General features: G+C 35.8%; 1 protein-coding gene across 3 annotated transcripts in view; it reads left to right on the forward strand.

Annotated features, from left to right (window-relative positions):
- Nucleotides 1–27,830, forward strand: part of LOC150103422 (E3 ubiquitin-protein ligase MARCHF6) — a 271,806-nt gene that overhangs the window by 64,916 nt on the left and 179,060 nt on the right. For all 3 annotated transcript variants that reach the window (XM_090397403.1, XM_090397402.1, XM_090397400.1), the window contains exons 8-9: nt 22,439–22,500; nt 22,583–22,615. In XM_090397403.1, coding sequence (XP_090253529.1) covers nt 22,439–22,500; nt 22,583–22,615 — 95 coding nt within the window. The remainder of the gene's footprint in view (nt 1–22,438; nt 22,501–22,582; nt 22,616–27,830) is intronic.

Genomic DNA, 27,830 nt, shown 5'->3' on the forward strand with positions numbered 1-27,830 from the left:
TCATGAGAATATAACAAAGATCTGTATTTAAGTTTTGTAGATCTGGAAAAGGCATATGACAAGGTGCCAAGACAGAAGCTATTCAAACGCTAGAGTTGTATTGTGTGTCAGTGGCGCATTATATCAAGCAATACTTAGTCTTTATTTGAGTTGTAAGTCAGCAGTTAGAATTGAAGGAAGTACAGGAAGGTGGTTTAATGTTAAAGCTGGTGTGAGACAAGGATGCACATTATTCTGTCTGCAATTCATTATCTCTATGGATCACATCATGAAGGAAAGTGGTATTAAACCCAATATCAAAATTGGAGACATTAAGAAAATAGGCAGCAGCACTGAAAATATCAACTGCATTATGAATGGAGAACCTATAGAACAAGTAAAACATTTCACCTACTTTGGCAAGATTCTTAGTGAAGGTGGTAAATTAAATATGGAAATAGACAACGGGATCAACAAAGCTGGTATGGTAGGACGTCAACTGAATAAATTTATATGGAATAAGAGAGAAATTGGCCAAACACTAAATTAGCTGTATACAAGTGTTTAAACCAATTTTAACTTATGGATCTGAGAGCTTGATTAGAAGTAAAACACTTGACCAAAGATTAGAGACCGCAGATATGATAGTCCTGAGAAAGATTAGGGGCATTTACTAGCATCAATGGCAATATCATATTAAAAACGAGGATATTAGGAATGTACTTGACATTGTTAGCATCCAGGAATACATTAGCAGAGTTAATCTCAGGTGGTATGGTCATTTAAACAGAATGGGAGAGGAAAGATTAGCAAAACAAGTGTTCTCTGCTAGGTTGGTTGGAAAAAGACCCAGAGGAAGACCAAGATATAGGTGGATTGATACAGTAAAAAGTGTCTTAAAAGACAAAAATATAAGATCTGATAATATTGGAGCCCTGACAGGTAACAGACTGATTTGGAAAGAAATCGTAGATAGGAAGTTAGTAATGATGTAAATTTTTCATCTAGTACTATCATATCCTGTACACCCCTTGAGGGTATATATCAGGAATTTGATGATTATGATGATAAATCTGATTTAGTCTTCCTAATACTAGTTATCCTTTTTGGTTGCGCTTTATATTGCTCATCAACATGCCATTCACCTTTTTGTTCATATTCCTTCTATGATACTTTTTTTTTTTTTTACTGCTGCTTTTTATTGCTACTCATCCACTTAATTTCTATTTGGTTTATTCTCCTGACTGTAGGTATGCACTCTGATACTGCCTCACCCAATCCTTGATCACTTCCCATGCACTAATAACATTCATTCTATGTAATTTTTTATGCTACCCCACTGCTCCAAGTTGCCTCCTAAGTTTATCATAATCGCCAACTTTGTAGTTCCGCATAAACCCCTTGCTTCACTGAAATTTCCACATGTTGAGCAACCTATTAGGACAAGACTGTATGGTCGCTTTCCCAATCATATGTCAAGTTGCTGCTGCTGTAGTTATAAATAGATTTTCTGATGCTGTTACGAGATCCAATACTCGAACTCCTTGTCTTTTTCATCACGTGCTGTTTCAGGTAATTATCCATAATAGGGGTGACTGAAACAAAAAAAGACAAAAACTGGTGAGCTCTTTCTAAGCAATAAATACAAAATGTTATATTCAGACAATGACGATCAAGGAGAAGGAGGAGTAGCCATAGTATTCAACACTAAATACGAGGCTAATCATCTTGAATGGCAGGCAATTTCTAGTAGAGTATGTGGGCATATTTCAGAATGGAGAACTGGACAATGAGACTTATTTGTGCCTATGGTCCCACAGAAGGTTCTACTAAGATAGATGTGGAGGGATTTTTTGAGGCTTTAGAGAAAGCAACTGACACAATGAAAAATGAAAAGTTGGTCCTTGTTGGGAATCTAAATAGCAGAGTAGGAAATGATTGTGAGACATACAAAAATATTTTAGGAAAATTTGGAGAAAATAGCAAAGCTAATAATAATGGCAAATACTTGTTGGAATTCTGCTCAGGACATGGACTGGTTATTACTAACACCATGTTCCAACATAAAAATGTGCACAAATTCACAGAGAGAAGAGGCAAGGAATAAGAAAAGTCTCATTGACTATATTATTGTTGATATTGATGTTTTCTCTCTGGTGCAGGACACTAGAGTGTACAGAGGATTTGAAATTGGAAGTGATCACTATTTAGTCTTGAGCAGGATAAAATTGAATTTCATATTGAAAAGAATAGCATGTAAGAAAGTTTTAAAATGAATAAAAGTTGAGCAACTCTCAGATGTGAACTGTAGACTAAAATATACAAACATTATTCAAGAAAAAAATTTGAGAACAGGAATCAAACCTTGGAGAATCAGTGGCAAGCTCTAAAGAAAACATTGATTGATTCTGACAGAGAAGCATGTGGTGTGGTTGTCTGCAAGGATAGAAAAATCAGAACTCCATGGTGGACACAGGAAGTTAAAGAGAGCAGTGAAGGAAAAGAAGAAAGCATATCAAAAATTCCTGGCAAATAAGTCAGCTGGGGCTCTTAGAGAATACAGAGACAAATGTAAGAAAACTAAACACTGTGTAAAACTAGTTAAACAAAAGCATGGGAAGAGTTTGGTAAGAACATAGAAAAATAAATATCAAGAAGGTGGTAAGATATTCTGGAGGCACTCTTTCCTCCATTTCTGAGGAAATGGAGGAAAGAGTGCTGTGAAAGGAATTAGAGATTATAAAGGTGATATGAAAACTTGAGAAAACGATATCCTTGAAGTATGGAGTAATTGCTAAATGAAACTAGCAGTGATGACAGCACAGTGATAAAAAATAAACACTGACCTGGCATACAATCAGGAATACATATCCATGCTTGAAGAAAAAGCCATCAAAAGTCCGAAATGTGAAAAGGAAGCTGGAGTAGAATGATATTAGACCAGAAATGCTCAAGTATGGAGGTATAAAAGTTTTATAGTTGCTACACTGCATTGTTCAGAGGGCCTGGGCAGAAGGACGAATTCCAGATGATTTGAGTAGAGCTCTCATAGTACCCATATATAAAAAGAGAAATAAAATTGTTTGTGAAAATTACAGAGATATTTCTCCTCTGAGTGTTCCTGGTAAGATTTATGTCATTATACTTGAGAAACTGTTGAGAAGGATTGTGGAAGAGAAGCTTGGTGAGGAACAAGCTTGATTCAGGCCAAATAGAGGATGTCATCATCATCAAATTCCTGCCATATACAATCAAGAGGTGTACAGGATATGATAGTACTACAAAAAAAATTACATCATTACTAACTTCCTATCTACAATTTTCCTCCAAATCAGTCTGTTACTTGTCAAGACTCCAACATTATCATATCTTATATTTCTATCGTCTAAGGCACTTTGTACCGCATCAATCCACCTATATCTTGGTCTTCCTCTGGGTCGTTTTCCTGCCAACCTGGCAGAGAACACTTGTTTTGCTAATCTTTCTTCGTCCATTCTGTTTAAGTGACCATACCACCTGAGATTAGCTCTTCTAATGCATTCCTGGATGTTGACAATGTCAAGTTCTTTCCTAATATCCTCCTTTTTAATATGATATTGCCATTGATGCCATCTGTTCACGCCTATAATCTTTCTCAGGACTCTCATATCTGCCGTCTCTAGTCTTTGGTCAAGTGTTTTACTTCTGACCCAGCTCTCAGATCCATAAGTTAAAACTGGTTTGAACACTGTCTTGTATACAGCTAATTTAGTGTTCCGACTAATTTCTCTCTTATTCCATATGGATTTATTCAATTGACTTCTCACCACACAGCTTTGCTGATTCTGTTGTCTATTTCTATATTTAATTTACCATCTTCAGTAAAAATCGTGCCTAAATAGCTGAAATGTTTTACTTGTTCCACAGGTTCTCCATTCACAACACAGTTGACATTTTCAATGATTCTGCCTATTTTCATTGTCTTTGTCTTTTTATTGCTGACCTTCATACCATATCTATTACAACAGCTATTCAATTTAGTCAGAGAATCTTGTAAACTTGTAGTGGATTTATTTAGAAGTATAACATCGTCCGCATAAAGAAAAGAGCTGATATTAACATCTCCAATTTTGATATCATGTTTAATACCATGTTTAATTGAGCAGCTCTCAGATGTGAATTGTAGAATAAATACACAAAGATTATTGAAGAAAAAATGAAAGCGTTTGAGAGGGCTATATTGGTAGTTCTTGGCCTTTGGGCTGAAGTTCTTCTGATAAATGTTTCCCAAATTTGGGGCAGTCTCATGCATCCAAATTTGTTGAGGTTTGGAATGTTCCTAAGGGCTGAGGCTGATTTGATGAATAGTCTTTCATATTTGAACTTGCTGCGGTGTATTACTGTGGCTTTCTTCCATCTTATTCTGTGGCGAGTATCCAGAGCGTGGTCTGCAAGCCCAGAGTGACTGTACTGGTGAAATCGGATGTAATCTTTGTGTTCTGAGATTCTGATATTTGGTGTCCTGCCTGTTTTGCCAAAGTAGGACAATTTGCAGCTGCAAGGGACCTGGCATACACCAGGTAGGTCTAGGGGAAGTGGTTGGTCTTTAGTGGAGCTGATAAGGGATGCCAATTTTCTGTGTGGGTCTGTAACAAGTGGTCAAGTCATGTTTTTTTAAGATTTTGTTGATTTTTTCCGAGGTGCATCGGACATAGGGAATGGTAATGGATTTAGAGTAATCTTTTTTGTGAAGGGGGGAAGGTGGGTTGTGGATAACTGGTTTAAGTATTTTTTGGATTATTTTGGGGTGGTAGCCTTTGGCTGAGAAAGTGTCACGGATGTGATTTAGTTCAGTGGTCAGGGCTTGATCATTTGAACAGATTATTTTTGCCCTGTTGAATAGTGTCTTAATAACTCCATATTGTTGTGAGGGGTGGGGGTGATGGGATTGTTGGTGAATGTATCTGCGTGTAAGTATATATATTTAATATATATCGGAAAGTATATATTAAAGTTTATTTAATTTATATTTCTAGTGTACGCTGTCAATTCCTTAATTATTAGTTATCATGTTTAACAGCGTATAAGCCTCTCTACAAGAATTATGATCATCCACGGAGATTCCTCTGCAAGCAAGGCCCGCCGTTACGGCAAACTGAAGCTAAAGTTATCCAGACAACTTAACCGTCTGGCATTCCTAAAACGCTGCTGGGATAATCAAGTCATCCCTAACTGTGTAAAATTTAAACACCGCTTCGTCTCACAGAAAGCTCTCCATATCTACAACCGGGCGAGCCAGGCTTTACTTCAGGAGCAAATTACCGCTACACGTGGTTCCCTTAGCCGACATAAACAGAGCTATTTTAGCACTAGAAAATGAGCTTTCGCATACGCTTAATCACGAGCTTTGGTCAGTCCTACATGACGTCTCGTGTACAGCAGCTAATAAAGAATTCGAACAAATACGGAGCCGACATATCAACAAGTTTGAAAAATTAATAAAGAACTCGGCGTCCAAACCTAAACTACAAACCAACAACACTGTAGTTAACCTTTCTTCAGTTATCTTGAAGCCTGAATCACTCAACGCTCTGTCACGTGGTCACGACTTCGCCATTGCTCCTAAGAAATTACTGGCCGAGGAATTAATGATCCAAATTGAACGCGGGATTCGCCACCTTCCAAACCACATCGCCAACGATATTAGATTGGATGTAGCCTGTGTTCTCCCAAAAGCAAAACCTCCAAAATCCAACATATCCATTAGTTAATACAAGTCACTACAAGAATTGAAGAAAAACAAAGAAATAGTGATCACCAAAGCGGATAAGGGGAACGCCACTGTGGTACTCAATTTTAATAACTACACAGTTATGCTCAAGGCTTTACTGTTAGATCGATCCACTTACCTCCCCTATTGAATACAATCCCACCAACTCTCAAATTAGAAAACTCCATAGGCTCCTTAAGAAGGTCACTTCTTGGCCTGTGGAGATTACCAACAGACTGAAACCATATAACTCTAGACCCCCCCCCCCCCCCCCCCCGGCATATATGGGCTCCCAAAAATACATAAAGAAAATGTGCCATTACATCCCATAGTGGATGGCATTGATTCCATCACTTACAAACTAGCCAAGCATTTAGCCAAAAGCGCTCTCACACTATACTGTCAACACAGCATCACACATAAAAAAAATCAGCCCACATCAAAGCCAGTATAGAAAACCTTACAACAGTATAGAAAACTCCAACATAATGACATAATGGTCAGTTTTGACGTCTCCTCCTTATTCATGAATGTCCCCCCCTCAAAGAAATCTTAGAGCTAATCCAAGCTAAATTTCCTCCCGATATCTCATCCCTATTTCAGTTCACAATGAACTCAGGCTATTTCGTTTGGCAGGAAAAATTCTATAAATACATAGAGGGAACAGCCATGGGTTCACCACTTTCCCCACCCTTGGCCAACTTCTTTATGGAGACTTTTGAAGAGAAAGCCTTAAACTCAGCCCCACAGAAACCTACCATATGGCTTCGCTACGTTGATGATGTGTTCGCTATTTGGCCACATGGCCTGGATTCACTCCTCTCCTTCCTAACACATTTAAACAACCAACACCCTAGAATCAAGTTCACCCTGGAAAAAGAGGAAAACAATAACCTCCCCTTCCTAGACACACTAGTCACCCGCCAACCTGATGGAACCTTGGTTTTCTCAGTTTATAGAAAACCCACCCATACAGGCAGATACATTCACCAACAATCCCATCACCCCCCCCCCCCCTCACAACAATATGGAGTTATTAAGACACTATTCAACAGGGCCAAAATAATCTGTTCAAATGATCAAGCCCTAACCACTCAACTAAATCACATCCGTGACACTTTCTCAGCCAATGGCTACCCCCCCCCCCCCCAAAAAAAAAAGAATCCAAAAAATACTTAAACCAGTTATCCACAACCCCCCCCCCCTTCACAAAAAGGATTACTCTAAATCCATCACCATTCCCTACGTCCGAGGCACCTCGGAAAAAATCGACAAAATCTTAAAAAAACATGACTTGACCACTTGTTACAGACTACACAGAAAATTGGCATCCCTTATCTGCTCCACTAAAGACCAACCACTTCCCCTAGACCTACCTGGTGTATACCAGGTCCCTTGCAGCTGCAAATTGTCCTACTTTGGCAAACAGGCAGGACAGCAAATATCAGAATCTCAGAACACAAGGATTACATCTGATTTCAGTACATCAGTACAGCCACTCTGGGCTTGCAGACCACGCTCTGGATACTCGCCACAGAATAAGATGGGAAAAAAGCCACAGTAATATACCGCAGCAAGTTCAAATATGAAAGACTGTTCATCGAATCAGCCTCAGCCCTTAGGAACATTCCAAACCTCAACAAATTTGGATGCATGAGACTGCCCCAAATTTGGGAAACATTTATCAGTAGAACTTCAGCCCAAAGGCCAAGAACTACCAATATAGCCCGCCAGGAGGGACCATCAGAACTTTAGGAAAACGTTAGCTTCCTAGCTTCGGTTCTCATTTGCTATTATGTAGTACTTGTGTGCACGTGTCTTTGTATTAAGTTCCCAAGAAAATGGCAACCTGACGTTTGCCGAAATATCGGAAAGTTTATATGTTAAAGTTTATTCAATTTATATTTCTAGTGTACGCTGTCTTCCGTAATTATTAGTTACTTGTCAAGACTCCAACATTATCAGATCTTATATTTCTATCATCTAAGGCACTTTGTACCGTATCAATCCACCTATATCTTGGTCTTCCTCTGGGTCGTTCTGTTTAAGTGACCATACCACCTGAGATTAGCTCTTCTAATGTATTCCTGGATGTTGACAATGTCAAGTTCTTTCCTAATATCATCGTTTTTAATATGATATTGCCATTGATGCCATCTGTTCATGCCTATAATCTTTCTCAGGACTCTCATATCTGCAGTCTCTAGTCAATGTTTTACTTCTGATCCAGCTGTCAGATCCATAAGTTAAAACTGGTTTGAACACTGTCTTGTATACAGCTAATTTAGTGTTCCGACTAATTTCTTTCTTATTCCATATGAATTTATTCAATTGACTTCCTACCATACCAGCTTTGTTGATTCTGTTGTCAATTTTCATATTTAATTTACCATCTTCAGTAAAAATCGTGCCTAAGTAGCTGAAATGTTTCACTTGTTCCACAGGTTCTCCATTCACAACACATTTGACATTTTCAATGATTCTGCCTATTTTCATTGTCTTTGTCTTTTTATTGCTGACCTTCATACCATATCTATTACAACAGCTATTCAATTTAGTCAGGGAATCTTGCAGACTTGTAGCGGATTTATTTAGAAGTATAATATCATCTGCATAAAGCAAAGAGCCGACATTAACATCTCCAATTTTGATATCATGTTTAATACCACTTTCCTTAATAATGTGATCCATATAGATAATGAATAACAGAGGGGGAATAATGTACATCCTTGTCTCACACCAGCTTTAACATTAAACCATCTTCCTGTACTTCCCATCTTCCTTCAATTCTAACTGCTGACTTACAACTCAAATAAAGACTAAGTATTGCTTGATATAATGCCCCATTGATACCATATAACTTTAGCGTATTGAATAGCTTCTCTCTTGGCACCTTGTCATATGCCTTTTCCAAATCGACAAAACTTAAATACAGATCTTAGTTATATTCCCATGCTTTCTCGTCTATTTGTCATAAAGTGAAGATCTGATCCTGACAACCTCTATTTGGCCTAAATCCAGCTTGTTCTTCACCAAGCTTTTCTTCCACAATTCTTCTCAACCTTTTCTCAGATATACTTGCATAGATCTTGCCAGGAACACTCAGTAGGGAAATACCTCTGTATTTCTCACATTCAGTTTTATTTCCCTTTTTATATATGGGTACTATGAGAGCTCTACTCCAATATCGGGAATTCGTCCCTCTTTCCATGCTTTCTGAACTATGCAGTGCAGCCACTGTAAGACTCTTATACCACCATACTTCAGTATTTCTGGTCGAATATCATCTACTCCTGCACTTTCCACATTTCAAGCCTTTGATGGGTTTTTCTACTTCAAGTTTTTTACTTCATGTATTCCTGACTGCATGCCTGGTCAGTGTTTTTTTTACCACTGTTTGTTTCATTTAGCAGTTTTTCAAAGTAATTTTCTCCCGTTTTCATGTCACCTTTATCATCTTTAACTAACTTTACTCTTTCCTCCATTTCTAAGCTTCTTCAACAACCTCGAGAATATTTTCCCACCTTCTTGATATTTATTTTCTCTGTTCTTACCATAATCTTCCCATAATTTTTGTTTAGCTAGTTTTATATAGTGTTTAACTTTCTTACGTTGTCTCTGTATTCTCTAAGAGCACAAGCTGACTTAGTTGTCAGGAACTTTTGATATGCTTTTTTCTTTTCCTTCTCTGCCTCTTTAACTTCTTGTGTCCACCATGTAGTTCTGATTTTTCTATCCTTGCAGAAAACCTAATCCCACCACATACCTCTCTGGCTCAATCAGTTAATGTTTTCTTCAGTGCTTGACACTGAATGTCCAAGATTTGGTTCCTGTTCTCAAACACTTTCATTCTTCAATAATGTTTGTGTATTTTAGTCTGTAGTTCACATCTGAGAGCTGTTCAACTTTTATTTGCTTTAAAACTTTCTTACATGTTATTCTTCATCATCATCATCATCAAATTCCTGCCATGTATCCTCAAGGGGTGTACAGGATATGACAGTACTACATGAAAAAATTACATCATTACTAACTTCCTATCTACAATTTTCCTCCAAATCAGTCTGTTACTTGTCAAGACTCCAACATTATCAGATCTTATATTTCTATCGTCTAAGGCACTTTGTACCGTATCAATCCACCTATATCTTGGTCTTCCTCTGGGTCGTTTTCCTGCCAACCTGGCAGAGAACACTTGTTTTGCTAATCTTTCCTCTCCCATTCTATTTAAGTGACCATACCATCTGAGATTAGCTCTGCTAACGCATTCCTGGATGCTGACAATGTCAAGTTCTTTCCTAATATCCTCATTTTTAATATGATATTGCCATTGATGCCATCTGTTCACACCTCTAATCTTTCTCAGGACTCTCATATCTGCAGTCTCTAGTCTTTGATCAATTGTTTTACTTCTGACCCAGCTCTCAGATCCATAAGTTAAAATTGGTTTGAACACAGTCTTGTATACAGCTAATTTAGTGTTCCGACTAATTTCTTTCTTATTCCATATGAATTTATTCAATTGACTTCCCACGATACCAGCTTTGCTGATTCTGTTGTCTATTTCTATATTTAGTTTACCATCTTCAGTAAAAATTGTGCCTAAGTAGCTGAAATGTTTTTCTTGTTCCACAGGTTCTCCATTCACAACACAGTTGACATTTTCAACGATTCTGCCTATTTTCATTGTCTTTGTCTTTTTATTGCTGACCTTCATACCATATCTATTACAACAGCTATTCAATTTAGTCAGAGAATCTTGCAGACTTGTAGCGGATTTATTTAGAAGTATAACATCATCCGCATAAAGCAAAGAGCTGACATTAACATCTCCAATTTTGATATCAGGTTTAATACCACATTCCTTCATAATGTGATCCATATAGATAATGAATAACAGAGGGGATAATGTACATCCTTGTCTCACACCAGATTTAACATTAAACCATCTTCCTGTACTTCCTTCAATTCTAACTGCTGACTCACAACTCAAATAAAGACTAAGTATTGCTTGATATAATGCCCCACTGACACCATATAACTGCAGCGTATTGAATAGCTTCTCTCTTGGCACCTTGTCATATGCCTTTTCCAAATCGACAAAACTTAAATACAGATCTTTGTTATATTCCCTTGCTTTCTCGACTATTTGTCGTAAAGTGAAGATCTGATCCTGACAGCCTCTATTTGGCCTGAATCCAGCTTGTTCTTCACCAAGCTTTTCTTCCACAATTCTTCTCAACCGTTTCTCAAGTATACTTGCATAGATCTTGCCAGGAACACTCAGTAGGGAAATACCTCTGTAATTCTCACATTCAGTTTTATTTCCCTTTTTATATATGGGTACTATGAGAGCTCTACTCCAATCATCGGGAATTCGTCCCTCTGTCCAGGCTTTCTGAACTATGCAGTGCAGCCACTGTAAGACTCTTATACCACCATACTTCAGCATTTCTGGTCGAATATCATCTACTCCTGCTGCCTTTCCACATTTCAAGCCTTTGATGGCTTTTTCTACTTCAAGTATGGATATGTATTCCTGACTGCATGCCTGGTCAGTGTTTTTTATCACTGTGCTGTCATCGCTGCTTGTTTCATTTAGCAGTTTTTCAAAGTAATTACTCCATACTTCAAGGATATCTTTTTCTCCTGTTTTCATTTCACCTTTATCATCTCTAATTCCTTTTATAGCACTCTTTCCTCCATTCCTAAGCTTCTTCAACAACCTCCAGAATATTTTGCCACCTTCTTGATATTTATTTTCTATATTCTTGCCAAAGTCCTCCCATGACTTTTGTTTAGCTAGTTTTACACACTGTTTAGCTTTCTTACATTTGTCTCGGTATTCTGTAAGAGTAAAAGCTGACTTATTTGCCAGGAACTTTTGATATGCTTTCTTCTTTTCCTTCACTGCCTCTTTAACTTCCTGTGTTCACCAGGGAGTTCTGATTTTTTTATCTTTGCACACAACCTCACCACATGCCTCTTTGGCAGAATCAATCAATGTTTCCTTCAGAGTTTGCCACTGAATCTCCAAGGTTTGATTCCTGTTCTCAAACTCTTTCATTTTCTTTTCAATAATATTTCTGTATTTTAGTCTACAGTTTACATCTGAGAGCTGCTCAACTTTTATTCGCTTTAAAACTTTCTTACATGTTATTCTTTTCAATATGAAATTCAATTTTATCCTGCTCAAGACTAAATAGTGATCACTTCCAGTTTCAAATCCTCTGTACACTCTGGTGTCCTGCACCAGGGAGAAAACATCACTATCAACAATAACATAGTCGATGAGACTTTTCTTATTCCTAGCCTCTTCTCTCCATGTGAATTTGTGCACATTTTTATGTTGGAACATGGTGTTAGTAATAACCAGTGCATGTCCTGAGCAGAAATCCAACAGATATTTGCCATTATTATTAGCTTTGCTCTTTTCTCCAAATTTTCCCAAAATATTTTTGTATGTCTCACAATCATTTCCTACTCTACTATTTAGATCCCCAACAAGGACCAACTTTTCCTTTTTCATTGTGTCAGTTGCTTTTTCTAAAGCCTCAAAAAATTCCTCCACTTCTACCTTAGTAGAACCTTCTGTGGGACCATAGGCACAAATAAGTCTCATTGTCCAGTTCCCCATTCTCATATTTGCCCACATTACTCTACTTGAGACTGACTGCCATTCAAGAAGATTAGCCTCGTATTTTGTGTTGAATACTATGGCTACTCCTTCTTTTCCTTGATTGTTATTGCCTGAATATAACATTTTGTATTTATTGCTCAGAAAGATCTCACCAGTTTTGGTCTTTTTTGTTTCAGTCACCCCTATTATGTCGATCTGGTACTTATCTAATTCCTCAGCTAGCTCCATTTCTTTGCCATTCAGGCTTCTTACGTTGATAGTACCGATCTTTAACTCTGGTGATGTTGAGTTGGGGTTTGTTTTCAGATTTGTCATTCTTTTCAATATGAAATTCAATTTTATCCTGCTCAAGACTAAATTGTGCTCACTTCCAATTTCAAATCCTTTGTACACGCTGGTGTCCTGCACCATTGGGAAAACATCATTATCAACAATAACATAGTCAATGAGACTTTTCTTATTTCTTGCCTCTTCTCTCCATGTGAATTTGTGCACATTTTTATGTTGGAACATGGTGTTAGTAATAACCAGTCCATGTCCTGAGCAGAAATCCAACAGATATTTGCCATTATTATTAGCTTTGCTCTTTTCTCCAAATTTTCCCAAAATATTTTTGTATATCTCACAATCATTTCCTACTCTGCTATTTAGATCCCCAACAAGGACCAACTTTTCCTTTTTCATTGTGTCAGTTGCTTTTTCTAAACCCTCAAAAAATTCTTCCATTTCTACCTTAGTAGAACCTTCTGTGGGACCATAGGCACAAATAAGTCTCATTCTCCAGTTCACCATTCTCATATTTGCCCACATTACTCTACTTGAGACTGACTGCCATTAAAGAAGATTAGCCTAGTATTTTGTGTTGAATACTATGGTTACCACTTCTTTTCCTTGATTGTCATTGGCTGAATATAACATTTTGTATTTATTGCTTAGAAAGATCTCACCAGTTTTTGTCTTTTTGTTTCAGTCACCCCTATAATGTTGATCTGGTACTTTTAATTCCTCAGCTAGCTCCATCTCTTTGCTATTCAGGCTTCTTATGTTGATAGTACCGATCTTTAATTCTGGTGATGTTGAGTTGGGGTTTGTTTTCAGATTTGTCATTCTTTTCAATATGAAATTCAATTTTATCCTGCTCAAGACTAAATTGTGCTCACTTCCAATTTCAAATCCTTTGTACACGCTGGTGTCCTGCACCATTGGGAAAACATCATTATCAACAATAACATAGTCAATGAGACTTTTCTTATTTCTTGCCTCTTCTCTCCATGTGAATTTGTGCACATTTTTATGTTGGAACATGGTGTTAGTAATAACCAGTCCATGTCCTGAGCAGAAATCCAACAGATATTTGCCATTATTATTAGCTTTGCTCTTTTCTCCAAATTTTCCCAAAATATTTTTGTATATCTCACAATCATTTCCTACTCTGCTATTTAGATCCCCAACAAGGACCAACTTTTCCTTTTTCATTGTGTCAGTTGCTTTTTCTAAACCCTCAAAAAATTCTTCCATTTCTACCTTAGTAGAACCTTCTGTGGGACCATAGGCACAAATAAGTCTCATTCTCCAGTTCACCATTCTCATATTTGCCCACATTACTCTACTTGAGACTGACTGCCATTAAAGAAGATTAGCCTAGTATTTTGTGTTGAATACTATGGTTACCACTTCTTTTCCTTGATTGTCATTGGCTGAATATAACATTTTGTATTTATTGCTTAGAAAGATCTCACCAGTTTTTGTCTTTTTGTTTCAGTCACCCCTATAATGTTGATCTGGTACTTTTAATTCCTCAGCTAGCTCCATCTCTTTGCTATTCAGGCTTCTTATGTTGATAGTACCGATCTTTAATTCTGGTGATGTTGAGTTGGGGTTTGTTTTCAGATTTGTTCCAGTAGCTGACTTTTCACTGTTCGCCCCATTGTTTTTGCTGTTCCCTGGCAAAAACAACGGGGGGGCCTTGTTTAACCGGGCGATGCCCCAGCCAGCATGAAATTTTGTCATGTCGTATCATCATTTTTTATTTTGGTTTAACCAATAGAATACAGTTTGGTCGGCTAAATTCCAAATTGCCAGCCCATCCTCGTTCGTTCAGTATCCAAGTAGATACCCAACAGGGTGCACCACGAGAAGGTGAGGATTGGACATTAGGTCAGTAGCCCTGGTCGGTTCTCCGCATTCCTTTAAAGGCTATGTGGAAGTATCCTCTCAATTAGTACAGCTTTGACCCTTAAGCACCCCATATAGAGGCTGTCAGGATCAGATATTCACTTTACTACAAATAGTTGAGAAGTCATGGGAATATAACAATGATCTATATTTAAGTTTTGTAGATCTAGAAAAAGCATATGACAAGGTGCCAACAGAGAGAAGCTATTCAGTATGCTACAGTTATATGGTGTTAGTGGATCATTATATCAAGCAATACTTCATTTGAATTGTTAGTCAGAAGTTAGAATTTAAGAGAGTACAGGGAGATTGTTCAATGTTAAATCTGGTATCAGACAAGGATGTACATTATCACCTCATCACCTCTGTTATTCATTATCTATATGATTACATTATGATGGAAAGTGGTATTAAATCTGATATCAAAATTGGAGATATTAATGTCAGCTCCTTGCTTTATGCAGATGATGTTGTACTTCTAAATAAATTCGCTACAAGTCTGCAAGATTCCCTGACTAAATTGAATAACATTTGTGATAGATATGGTAAGGTCAACAATAACAAGACAGAGATGATGAAAATAGGCAGAAGCATTGAAAATATCAGCTGCATTGTGAATGGAGAACCTATAGAACAAGTAAAACATTTCAGCTACATAGGCACGATTTTTAGTGAAGATGGCAAATTAAATATGGAAATAGACAACAGAATCAACAAAGCTGGTATCGTAGGAAGTTAACTGAATAAATTTATATGGAATAAGAGAGAAATTAGTCAAAACACTGAATTAGCTGTATACAAGACAGTGTTCAAACCAATTTTAACTTATGGATCTGAGAGCTGGGTCAGAAGTAAAACACTTGACCAAAGACTAGAGACTGCATATATGAGAGTCCTGAGAAAGATTAGGAGTGTTAACAGATGCATCAATGGCAACATCATATTAAAAACGAGGATATTAGGAAAGAACTTGACATTGTCAGCATCCAGGAATGTGTTAGCAGAGCTAGTCTCAGGTGGTATGATCACTTAAACAGAATGCGCATGGAAAGATTAGTCAAACAAGTGTTTTCTGCCAGGTTGGCAGGAAAAAGACCCAGAGGAAGACCAAGATATAGGTGGATTGATACAGTAAAAAGTGCCTTAGTAGATAGATATATAAATATAAGATCTGACAATGTTGTAGCTTTGACAGGTAACAGATTGATTTGGCCGAAAATTGTAGGTAAGAAGTTAGTAATGATGTAAATTTTTCATGTAGTACTATCATATCCTGTGCACCCCTTGAAGGTAAATGTCAGGAATTTGACGATGATGATGATTTTCATTTTAATAATGACCAAGTCCAATAGTCAAAATAGCATTGTTGAATCAAAATAATTTACATAAGTGAATTCATTATTATTGCTTGCATGATTGACTGAGTGGTCTGAGTAGACTGTAGGTTCAAATCATGACATGGATGTTTGTAATTGGCTTTAAGTGAGATGAATTTCATTGTCTGGTGTGAGACCATAGCTCTAGTTATTTGCAAACTTGGAGTGACTTGAGAAAGGTCCTTGTTTATTCATTAGAGCAGGATTTCCATACTATGCAAACAAATATATTTGCATTAATAATATTAAAAAAAAAAATAAAAATGATAAAAAAAATCTTTAGCGTATGCCTTGAGTATTAAAATAGCAGTAAAAACATCAGAAATTGGACACCATTAGAATGAGCTGTGATTAAGCTCATTCTAATGGCGATTAGAAAAAGGTGAATTGTTCTTCACTGTACTTTAATGTACTGCACTATATGTTTACAGTCTTTTGTCAGTGAGAGACAAAAAAAAAAAAATCTGATCTATTGTTTATATACTTGTATATTTTGTGATTTATAGCAGTTATTTACACTTATAAATAATAAAGTACATAGCACTGTGCAGTACTATACATAAGTACAATATTTTCTGTATATAAATATTTTGTTCAGTTTTTTTTAACTGGTTTGGCTTTTTCTTATTTATTTACATGAATAAAAAAAAATAGTGTTATCTTTCAAGAAAAAAAAAATAAATTTATTGGTATCAGTGAATGGCAGAAGAACATTTGGAATATTAAATCAATGAACAATGAAAACATATTTCACAACATAAAAATTTAGGTAATGAAACAATTCTAGAATGATTTATAGTTTAAAAAAAAAAATTAACAAATGCAGTAAGACTCTGTTTAATGCTGATTCGATGTAATGCAGTTTTTTTCTGAAAATCCCTGAAAAAGTGGTAAATATTCCATGATTTGATATAATGCAGTTCTACTTGAAACCTGAAAAAATGCCAAATTTACGCTGATTCTATTTATCTCTGTATTTCCCTTGATTCGTATATAATGCAGTTATTGCCAAACCAGTCAGCGAAAGGTGACGATTCGTCATAGTGCTGTAATTCCCCTAAACCCAAAATCTGTGTTTGTCCCATGTATTTGTTTTCCTTGTATATCGTGTAGTTGTTCATTGGCAGTGAAACAGTGTCCATGCTATCAGTACGATTTGTAGTGCTGCATAAAATGTTATTATGCGCTGATTCATATGTTCATTAAAAATTAATCATTACTATCATTTTTGAAATTATTCAAAATGAGCAGGTGTAAAGATGAAACAAAATTGATACGAAAAAGCATTTTGCTCGACATTAAAATGCAGGTGCCGAGGCGATTAGAAAAAGGTGAACATCAGGTTGACATTGAAGCTGCTTTAAATTTGTCTACTTCTGCTATTTTAAAAAACAAGGACAAAATTATGTGTTCAGCAACCACAACGTCTTCTGCAACGAAGGTAACCCAATCCAGAAGCAATGTTTTAGAGGAAATGGAGAAACGTCTTTCCATTTGGATTAATGATGAAACTGAACGCAATATGCCATTAAGTCAGGCAATAATCATGGAAAAGGCGAGAATTATTTTTAATCATATTCAAAAACAAAGAGAGGATATGAGCGAAAACTTTACAGCTAGCAGAGGTTGGTTCGATAGATTTAAAAAAAGAAGCAACCTCTACAACATTCAAATCACCTTAGAAGCGGCAAGTGCTGATACTGAAACTTCTTCAGCCTTTCCAGGCTTTAAGAACCATAATTGAAAGAGGAAATTATCCTCCCAAACTAGTTTTTAATGTTGATGAAACAGGACACTTTTCTTGAAGAGAATGCCAGAAATCACATTTATATCGTGTGAACAAAAGCGAGCACCAGGATTCTGAGCTGCAAAAGACTGTTTAATCCTTCTTCTGGGCACTAACGCCAATGGTGATTTCAAATTAAAACTATTGCTTGTGTATCATTCCAAAACACCAAGAGTCATGAAAGTAATTTTGAAATCAAGTTTACCTGTGATTTGGGAATCTAATAGGAGATCTTTGTGGATAACTATGGACATTTTTCAAAATTGTTTTACCACACATTTTTGTCCATCCGTAAAACACTACTGTGAACTTTAAAAAAATTGAACCAAAAGTGCTGTTACTTATTGATAATGCTCCAAGCCATCCTACCCACTTGTCTGACTTAAAATCTTGCATTCCAGTTGAAGTAGTTTTCCTGCCATCCTACACTATGTCGCTAATCCAGCCAATGGATCAAGGCGTAATATCAATTTTTAAAGCATTTTATCTTCTTTGCACATTTCAGCAACTTATTGATAAAACAGACGGCGAAAATAAAGAATCAATTATGCAATTTTGGAAGAAATATAACATCATGGACACCATAGGCAACATCGAGCTCACTTGGAAAGAAGTGCCTTATAAATGTATGAAAGGAGTGTGGAAGAAAATTGGCTGGAGATATCCAAGGATTTTCAACAAGAAGAGCCCATTGTTGATCAAATTGTCAACCTAGTCAATACAGCAGGACTGGGAGATGTAGATGAGCAGGATATTGAGGAGTTGCTGCAGGTGAGCCTTACCAATGAGCTTCAAGAAGAGGCAGAACAAGGGATTCATGCGGAATCTGAAAATAGTGATTCTGAAAACGAAGAACGCAAAGAACTTGCTACATGTTTCCTCAGTAAAAGTTTGGTGACGATAACCGAAACCATTGATCAATTTGTAGCAAATGATCCAGATTTTGAAAGAAATACAAAAGCAAGACAAGGCATTGTGAATGCGATCTCTTGCTACCAGCAATTGTTTAATGAGAGAAAAAGATAACAACAAATGACACTAGATGACTTCATCACTAAAAAATCAAGAATTTGAGAAGAGCCAGAACCTATGACAGCACAAAAATAAACTTTGTACATGTATTTCTACATAGGTATGTATATGTATTATGTATATTTTGCAAGTTAATATAAAAATAACTTAAAATTCAAGTAAAACTTGTTTATTTTTGGTTGCATGTTTCCCTGTCCCTATTTACTATGTGTTAAAATGACTCCGTTTAACACTGTTTCATTTAGCACTTTGTCTTATGATAGGAAAGCATGCTGATCGTTAATCAGGGTGTTACTTTACTTTTAAGTGAACAGGAAATATGTTATAAAGAATAATATTTCTTTTCTAGAAATTGTCAAGTATAAATAACCAATCAGCACATTAATAACTATTATGCTTTCACAGTCAAACCCATACAGCACAATTTTTATTCTTTCCATGAATTGTCTGATTCATGTGTATTTTGACTAGCCCTAATTATGATTTTTTTAAAACCCTCATAACCTTTTATAAAATGACACTGACATACCAAAATTGTGCATGTTATATGACAGCCAGCCGAGTGGTCAGCCTATTTGCTCTCCAAATGCTGCATGTTCATATCCTATTGTGGGCATGGATAGTTGCAATTGTTTTTAGTAGGAGATGAGGTTCATTGTCTAGTCTGAGACCACTGTTCAACTTATTGGAGGATTGAAGTGGTTTGAAATGTTTCAGTTGTGTTTTCTAGAGCAGGGCTTCTGACTATATTAAAAATAATAAATAAAATTAATTTAAAAGGGGGGGGGGGGGAATCCCTAGCTCATGCATGCTACTAATGTACTAGGTTTCTGAAAACCTTTTTTGGGTGGATCACATATATTAAAAAAAAAAAAAAGAAGAAGACAACCATTATGTTCATAAAGATCTGCCTCAGAATTTTTTTTAAGTGATCTTCCACTGTTTCACATCATACCAATAAACTTTTACCATTAAGTGAGCAGTAAATTCATGATGGATAAGTGAGGTTGAATAAAAGAAAAACATTTTTATTGGTCCCAAATGCAGACAATTTTAAGCACACTTAAAATTATCTTCATTTGGGGAAAATTCGGTGTGGTTGATCATTAAGTCAATTTGTAAACTTCCTTAGTAATATTAAGTCTTACAGTTATGTTAATATTGTTAATGAAATGTTAAGATGATATAAATCACATTCAGGGCTATCTTAAGCCATCGGCACACTGGGCAGTTGTCCAGGGACCCCTGCTGCCATATTGTTCATGAGATATCTCTTGGCAGAGTATATGAATTACTTGACCTCTCACTGCAACACTGAGCTAAGAAAGAGAACTGGAGATGATACATAATACGTCAATAATTAAATACTTTTCATACTATGCTATAAATAAAATTTTTTAAAAAATATATTTTTTTGTAAGACTCTCCCTGCATGTATAGAAAAATAATTTTGCAGAACTTGAAATCTGTGTTTTGTAATATTGAAATTGTACTCAGAGTGTTCATGTGTATGATGGTGACCAACAGTATAGGGAAATGTTCATTTTCAAGATTGAAACATACAAAGAATCAGCTTCGCAGCACAATGGGGCAGCAGCGTTTGAACTGGCTTTCACTCATGTGCATGGAAAATGACATCCTGAAGACCATTGACTTTAAGCCAATTATAAATGAATTCTCTGCAAAAAAATTGTTTAAACATTGATTTTGTTAAAAGTACCATTAAATCTATAGGCTTAATTTTATTTGCCGTTTATATTTTTATTCCTGTAGGTCAGTAGGCAGGTGTCCCAGTGCATTGCTTTGCCTGGGGCCTACAATACTGTTAAGACGGTACTGATCACACTAGTTATGTTTTGCACATCACACATCTGGCAGTAGCTTGCTTGTCCCTGTAACATGTCCCTTCTAATTCACTCAGGAAGGAATTTTGTCTTGGTGCTTAAAAATGAATCCCATGTTTTATAAAAAAAAATAGGACTGCTTCTGGTGGTCTCCAACAAAATATTACACGTGTTGATTTGTTTGCTATGAGTTCAATCAGCATGCATGTAATTGATACCCATGCCCAACAAATTGTGATCATATTTTATTATTTGATGCATTTGCCTCTCCATGTTGCTGTTAGTAAGCTAATGATATGCATAAAACTATTTATTATTGGTTTATTATTTTTCACAAAACAAAATAGCTCCTCACCTCTTTGTCTCAAATGAAGCTCTTCATAAATTCACATATGAGTAATTAGTGTATAGGATGACTTGTAATTTGTTTTACAACCAATATGAAAACACCCCCCAACTCAGCATTGGAGTCTTGACAAGTAATAGACTGATTTGGAGGAAAATTGTAGATAGGAAGTTAGTAATGATGTAAATTTTTCATGTAGTACTATCATATCCTGTACACCCCTTGAGGGTACATGTCAGGACTATTCATAATACCACAACTTTAAATTATTGGATATTTACTTAACTGTAACAAATCTATTTTAGTTCATGCTCGTTCTGTTCCTCAGACATTCCAGTCTCATGTGAAGAAGTCATATCTGATTAATGCAGATTGAAATATAATTACATATGCTTTAGAAATTAAAAAATGCGATCAGTTATAGAATTTCTTTAATTATTGGCAAATAATATAACTGTAAAGCAAACAGAGTGTCTTTTCCCTTCTAACACAAGATTTGGTTTCTCTAGAAAGCACACCTAACATTCATTGCATGCTAGGCAGATGGCAAACTCGAACTGCAAGATGATATTTTGCATCCCATGGGCAAATAATATGCTTTGTATTGTACCAACTTGAACATCTTAAAGGTGCATTTCTTTCATTTACAGTTTGGATTCATTGGTTGTAGTGGACTTGTTAAAATTCTGCTAAATTATAGCTGCCAGAGAAAAATTCCAAGGAAGATGAAGTTATAGTGCTTAATGTGTATTCCCAGCTTCTCATCAGGCGAACCTCCAGAACACAGTGGAAGAGAGGAAAGCATATTTTATAGATTAATATATTATAGGTTTTTATAAATTCTTTTTTTTTTTTTTTTAATCAATTCAGTTTTCCCAAATTTTAAAAATTATTTTGTTAAAAAATTAAATAGATTATGCAATGTTATTCTGGTTTTGGGAATCTTGAATAATAACATCTCTAAAAATTCTTGATGCTGCAGGAGAGCAATTTGACTAATAGAAATAGATAATCTCTCTCTCAGTGAGTCGCTGCTACCAGTGTCTCACAATTTCAGCTCTTTTCTGCAGGTAATTCAATGGATACTCTGCTGAATTGCCATCTATCATTCTTCTGCTTAATAGAAAGCAGAAGAATGATATTTTTTTTAAATTCTTTTTTGTTCAACTGCAAACACACCAAACCTGTTTCTCCTCTTTTATTCCATCTACCTCTGTCCTCAGGAACAGCCTTCCTCATGAAGTGTTCCTAACTACCACTTCCTCATCAAGGAAAATGTCAGTGAGAGATAGAAGAACCAGCACTGATATACCACAGGTTCTACTTCTCATGTATAGAAGTGATTTTAAAAAAATAATAAAAATCATCATTAGAAAATGAAGCTATTTAAGACACATGAGTTATAATTTCCACAGATTTTGCTAAATATTTTGTCACCTCTGCTTGAAATATATAAAGCTATTTTGAAATTCTAGTTTATTATGATAGTTATTTATTTTATTAATTTTCAGATGACATAAATTGGAATCCAGCTGAGTGGGATCGTGCTGCTGAAGAACTAACTTGGGAAAGAGTGAGTTTCGATTCTGTATTTCATTCTTATTTTCACATATGGTATATTTTCTGAAAGTTTAATTCTGGTTGTAATTTTTCAGCTCTTGGGACTTGATGGATCACTAGTCTTTTTGGTAAGAGATTCATAATGTTTTAAAAATTCTTCAGAAACCATCATAAATTTTATAAAAATTTCTATTGCTATTATATGTACGTATGTATATTTTGTTATTATAATAGTTCTTTTGCATTTATGGTAGATTTCAAGTATTTTTTATTAGTTTAACAATATTTCTCCATTTAAATCAAAGATGCCAAGAAATTATATTACTAACATCTTTAATTCTTTATCCAAGTGTTGCATGTGAAGTGTTTTTATGACTGGGAGTACTTATGTACTGAGGCTTATGACATCACATCAATTGCCTTGGTATTTCATAATGCAAAACACATCCCATTTTGGATGTGTATAATACTATGCATTATTGGAAAGGCCACTACCCAGACCTATTTTTGACCTTAATTTGAGGTCTCATTAGTGGGAGCCTGAGGGGATACCAAGGTTGAAGTAATGCAGGTCATATATTTCTCATATACAAATAGTGAAAAGGTGTATCACATTATTATTAAATTACTCTGGATCAGAGATAGATGTTGAAAAAAAAGCTTTCAACATCCATCTCTGATCCATAGTAATTTAATAATAAGGTGCATTACTTCAACCTTGTTATCTCTTCTCAGCTCCTACTGATGAGACCTCAATAAAGGTCAAAACCAGTCTGGGTAGTGGCCCATAATGCATAGTATTATTCACATCCAAAAAAAAAGGGAGGGGGTGCTTTGCATTATGGGATTTTAAGGCAGTTGATGTGAAGTCATTAACCTCTGTATACAAGTAGCCCAGTTGTGAAGATACTTCACATGCAAAATTTCTCCATAAATGGAGAAATTTTTACCAAATTCAAAAGATTAAAATCCTTTGAATTTGGTAAATTTCAAAAGAAAAACTAAAAAGCTGTTTTTTTTAAGACATCCCCAGAATATGCTTGTATTTGACAAAAAGAATATCACATTTCCCATTATCCCATGCATTTATTTTAAATTTTTATTATTTATAAAAATTATTTTATTATTTAATATATATATATATTTTTTTTCCAATTTGTATTATTTTTTGCATTTGCCACTCTTGCAACTTACCTTGCGAGAGAGGCACATTTATTACTTATCACTTTAAAAATCCATTGAAACCTATATCCAATTTTTATGGGAGCAGTAAGGAAAATAATTTTTCTTTTTCAAATATTATCAGTGGATAAATTGTTTTTAAAAGCAATTATTTATGCTTTTAATAGACAGTAACTGTTTTAATGAACATCATGTTGGAGGCTTAATGGATTGTATAAGCACTCAGAAAGAATTAAAAACAGAATTTAATTCTTCCTATATTTCGTCTCAGTCAATGAGACGTCTTCAGGGATTACAAAAAAAACCTAATGTAACATAAGAACAAATAACAAACAATACTAAGCCCAACCATGTGGGTGACACTAAAGTCCTATCTAGGTGGAGCGTCCTCTAAGGGCAGTTGTAGGTGGCCTGGAATGTAAAGTGGGACAAAGCAGATAGAAGGAACCGCCATGGGTTTCCCCCCCTCTCACCCCTCTTGCCAATTTTTATATAGAAGATTTTGAAAAATGAGCCATAGACTCAGCCCCTCTCAAACCGTCCATCTGGCTAAGATATGTAGATGATGTGTTCTCTATTTGGCCTCATGGCCCAGACACATTGGACACCTTCCTCAGTCACCTCAACAGCCTACATTCAAGAATCCAGTTCACGATGGAAAAGAACAATTGTTTACCCTTCCTAGACACCTTAGTTACACGCCTTCCCAACGGTACACTTTCCTTCACAGTATATAGAAAACCCACGCACACAGGCAGATATATCCACAAACGCTTCCACCACCACCCTGCTCAACAATATGGCATTATTAAAACTCTTACCAAGAGAGCCCACAATCTTTGTTCTAGTGGAGCCGTCCTTACACTGAGCTTGACCACATGCACAACACTTTCCTCTCCAATGGCTACAGTGATCACAGCATTAAAAAAATAATCAGGTTCTCCCCCCATTCCCCGGTCTTCTCTTCAAAAAGAGTTTAGAAATGCCGTCACCATACCTTACATTCGTGGCACATCTGAAAAAATAATCAATATTTTAAAAAAGTACAACCTACACACAGCATTTAAGCCCCACCACAAACTTGCTACCCTTATCAGCTCTACAAAAGATCAGCTCCCTCCTCTCTCAGTGCCTGGAGTCAATAAAGTACCCTGTTCCTGTAAACTGGCATACTTTGGACAGACAGGCAGATCAGCTACTATCCACCTGAAGGAACATAAGTCATACATCTGCAAACACGACTATGGTCAGTCAGGCCTGGCTGACCATGTCTTGGATACAACCCACAGGATCTCATGGAAAAAACCACCATGCTCCACCACAGCAAATTTAAAAGAGAAAGACTATTCTTAGAATCAGCAGCAGCTCTCAGGAATCAACCAAATCTTAACAAATATGGTTGCATTAAGCTTCCTAAGATTTGGGAAACACTTTTCACCAGAGTTGCCACTTTACATTCCAGGCCACCTACACCCACCCTTAGAGGGCACCCCACCTAGATAGGACTTTAGTGTCACCCACGTGGTTGGGCTTAGTAGTATTTGTTATTTGTTTTTATGTTACATTAGTTTTTTTGTAATCCCTGAAGATGTCTCATTGACTGAGACGAAATATAGGAAGAATTAAATTCTGTTTTTAATCCTTTCTGAGTGCTGTATACAATCCATTAAGCCTCCAACATGATGTCCTCACAGCACTTAAGTTTCTACACACGTGTTTTAATAAACAGTAACACATGTATAAATGACAGAAGGATTAGTGGATCAACATAGTCTTAGCCAAGCTATTGACAAAGGTACAACGTAATACGTGAATTAACATTGATGTGTTGCAAGTAATACTATTTCCAGTAAAATATGCAGACTCTAGGAGATCTGTTTGGAATTGGACAGCATAGTAATGCCTCATTGATAAATTCCTTCCATTATGTTAATTTGCTTGTAGAAATGAGTGAAAATTCACTCACATTCACAATTTATAAAAGAAATTATGTAAAAGGGGAAATGCATAGAGAACAATCAAATTTCATGTTAATTGAATTATCCTTTCTTTTAAGCTTACACGGTGATCCGAATACATTTTTGAAAATTATGGAGACAACTACCGTGTTTGAATAAAAACTTTAGTTTAATATAACTAAAATCTACATTCGACGTTTCGACCTTTATGTCATGGTCATCTTCTGAAGCATAAAACTATACACAGGAAACAAGCTACACTACAATCAAACTGGTTTGTTAAAGATACTGACCAACCACTGCAACAATTGTTGGCCTAACCTCTGGCCAACAATTGTTGCAGCGGTTGGTCAGTATCTTTAACAAACCAGTTTGATTGTAGTGTAGCTTGTTTCCTGTGTATAGTTTTATGCTTCAGAAGATGACCGTGACATAAAGGTCGAAACGTCGAATGTAGATTTTAGTTATATTAAACTAAAGTTTTTATTCAAACACGGTAGTTGTCTCCATAATTTTCAAAAATGCATTAATTGAATTATATTTTTCCAGAATTATTACAGTCAGAATCATACACAACCAACTCACCATAAGAAACATGTAAAGAACAAAGGAAGAATTTGTTTCTTAGTAGAAGGTTTGTTTATAGTGCATTTCTTGGTTATAAGACTTTAGCCAGGACTGCATTGACTGTAGAATAAATATGTAAATTTGAACAATAAATTCCAAAAGGAGTTCATAACAGTCAGTATACTGGCTATCACTTCATTCAAGATGTTTATTCTTTCATCAGAATAAACATTTTGATAAAAACCTTCAGGCTGCACCGTTTATATTAAGCCGTTTTAAGACATTCCCAGGATATGCTTCTCAGAAATGTTTACAAAGAGTTTTGTAAACATTTCTGCACAATAAGAATTTTGATGACTAATTCCTATTCAATATGAGAAATGGGCATGTAGAGTTATTATTATTTGAGAATGACAAAGGCATTCTCATATTAGTTGAGAATACCTTTGTCCTCACACTTTTTGAACAACTGCTCATATTAGAAGCAGCTTCTGTGCAGTATCTTCATACTGTGGATAGTTAGGTTTAACATGGTCAAGCATAACCATATGAAACATTTCCATAAAAGATATTTCATAAATCATCATTTGTTCAATGAGAGTTATGACTTGTGTTTAACTGAGCCAACTTAAACAGAAATGATAGAATACCCATATCTTGTAAATGGGGAATTAGTCATCAAAAATTCATTAAATTCTTGATACCTATCCTCAGAAATAATGTTAATCGAATCATGTATAATCAGTACTATTTGAATTAATGCCCTATGGGTACACTATTCTAGTACTACATGATTCAAGATAAACTTCCCAAGAAATTATATTGTTTGAACCTTTATCCAAGTATAAGCAAACAAAATTTGTGTATGAAGTATCTTCGCGACTGGGCTATTTGCATGAGGCTAACGACTTCATGTCATTTGACTTAGTATCCCATATCTTCTTGTTTAATCCTTTATCCAAGTGTAAGCAAACAAAGCTTATGCATGAAGTATCTTCGTGTGCAAGTTTTGTTTGCTTACACTTGGATAAAGGATTTAACAAGAATATAATTTCTAATTGCTTTTAAGAAGATACTCACTGTGATTCTTTAATCATATTGGCTTGCCATCTATTTAATTATTATTATTATTAAGAGAGACCTCCGGGACTCATCGAGGGAGGCCACATGCTACATGCACCAGCTATCATACTTATTCTTGAATTCATTCACACTGCTTGCACTCGCATCCAATAGCAATACATTCCAATCATGCACCACCCTAGAGAGAAAAAATCTTTTGATCCATTCATTCATTCTCAGCTTCCATAGATGTCCTCTTGTCCTTACCCCACTCTCAATAAATTAAAAAATTCCATCAACTGACATCCTGTATGACCCTTTCAGAAGTTTGTAAGTCTCAATCATGTCACCCCCCCCCTTTCTCCTGTTTGCTAGTTGCAGTCTACAAACTCTCAATCTGTCTTCTTCATAATTATGATATCAAGATTATGAAATACTAATAATATTAGTATTTCATAATCTAATATCATTTTTAACACTCTCCTTTGCACTTTTTCTAATATATCAGAATCACAACTGAAACCAGGAGACCAGACCTGCACAATAGTCCAAGTGAGGTTTTATCAAGGCCTTG

Source organism: Typopeltis vanoorti, chromosome 9 (genome assembly GCF_054136105.1).
Source record: "Typopeltis vanoorti isolate ZY-2024b chromosome 9, IOZ_Tvanoo_1.0, whole genome shotgun sequence".
In the NCBI taxonomy this organism is placed as follows: Eukaryota; Metazoa; Arthropoda; class Arachnida; order Uropygi; family Thelyphonidae; genus Typopeltis; species Typopeltis vanoorti.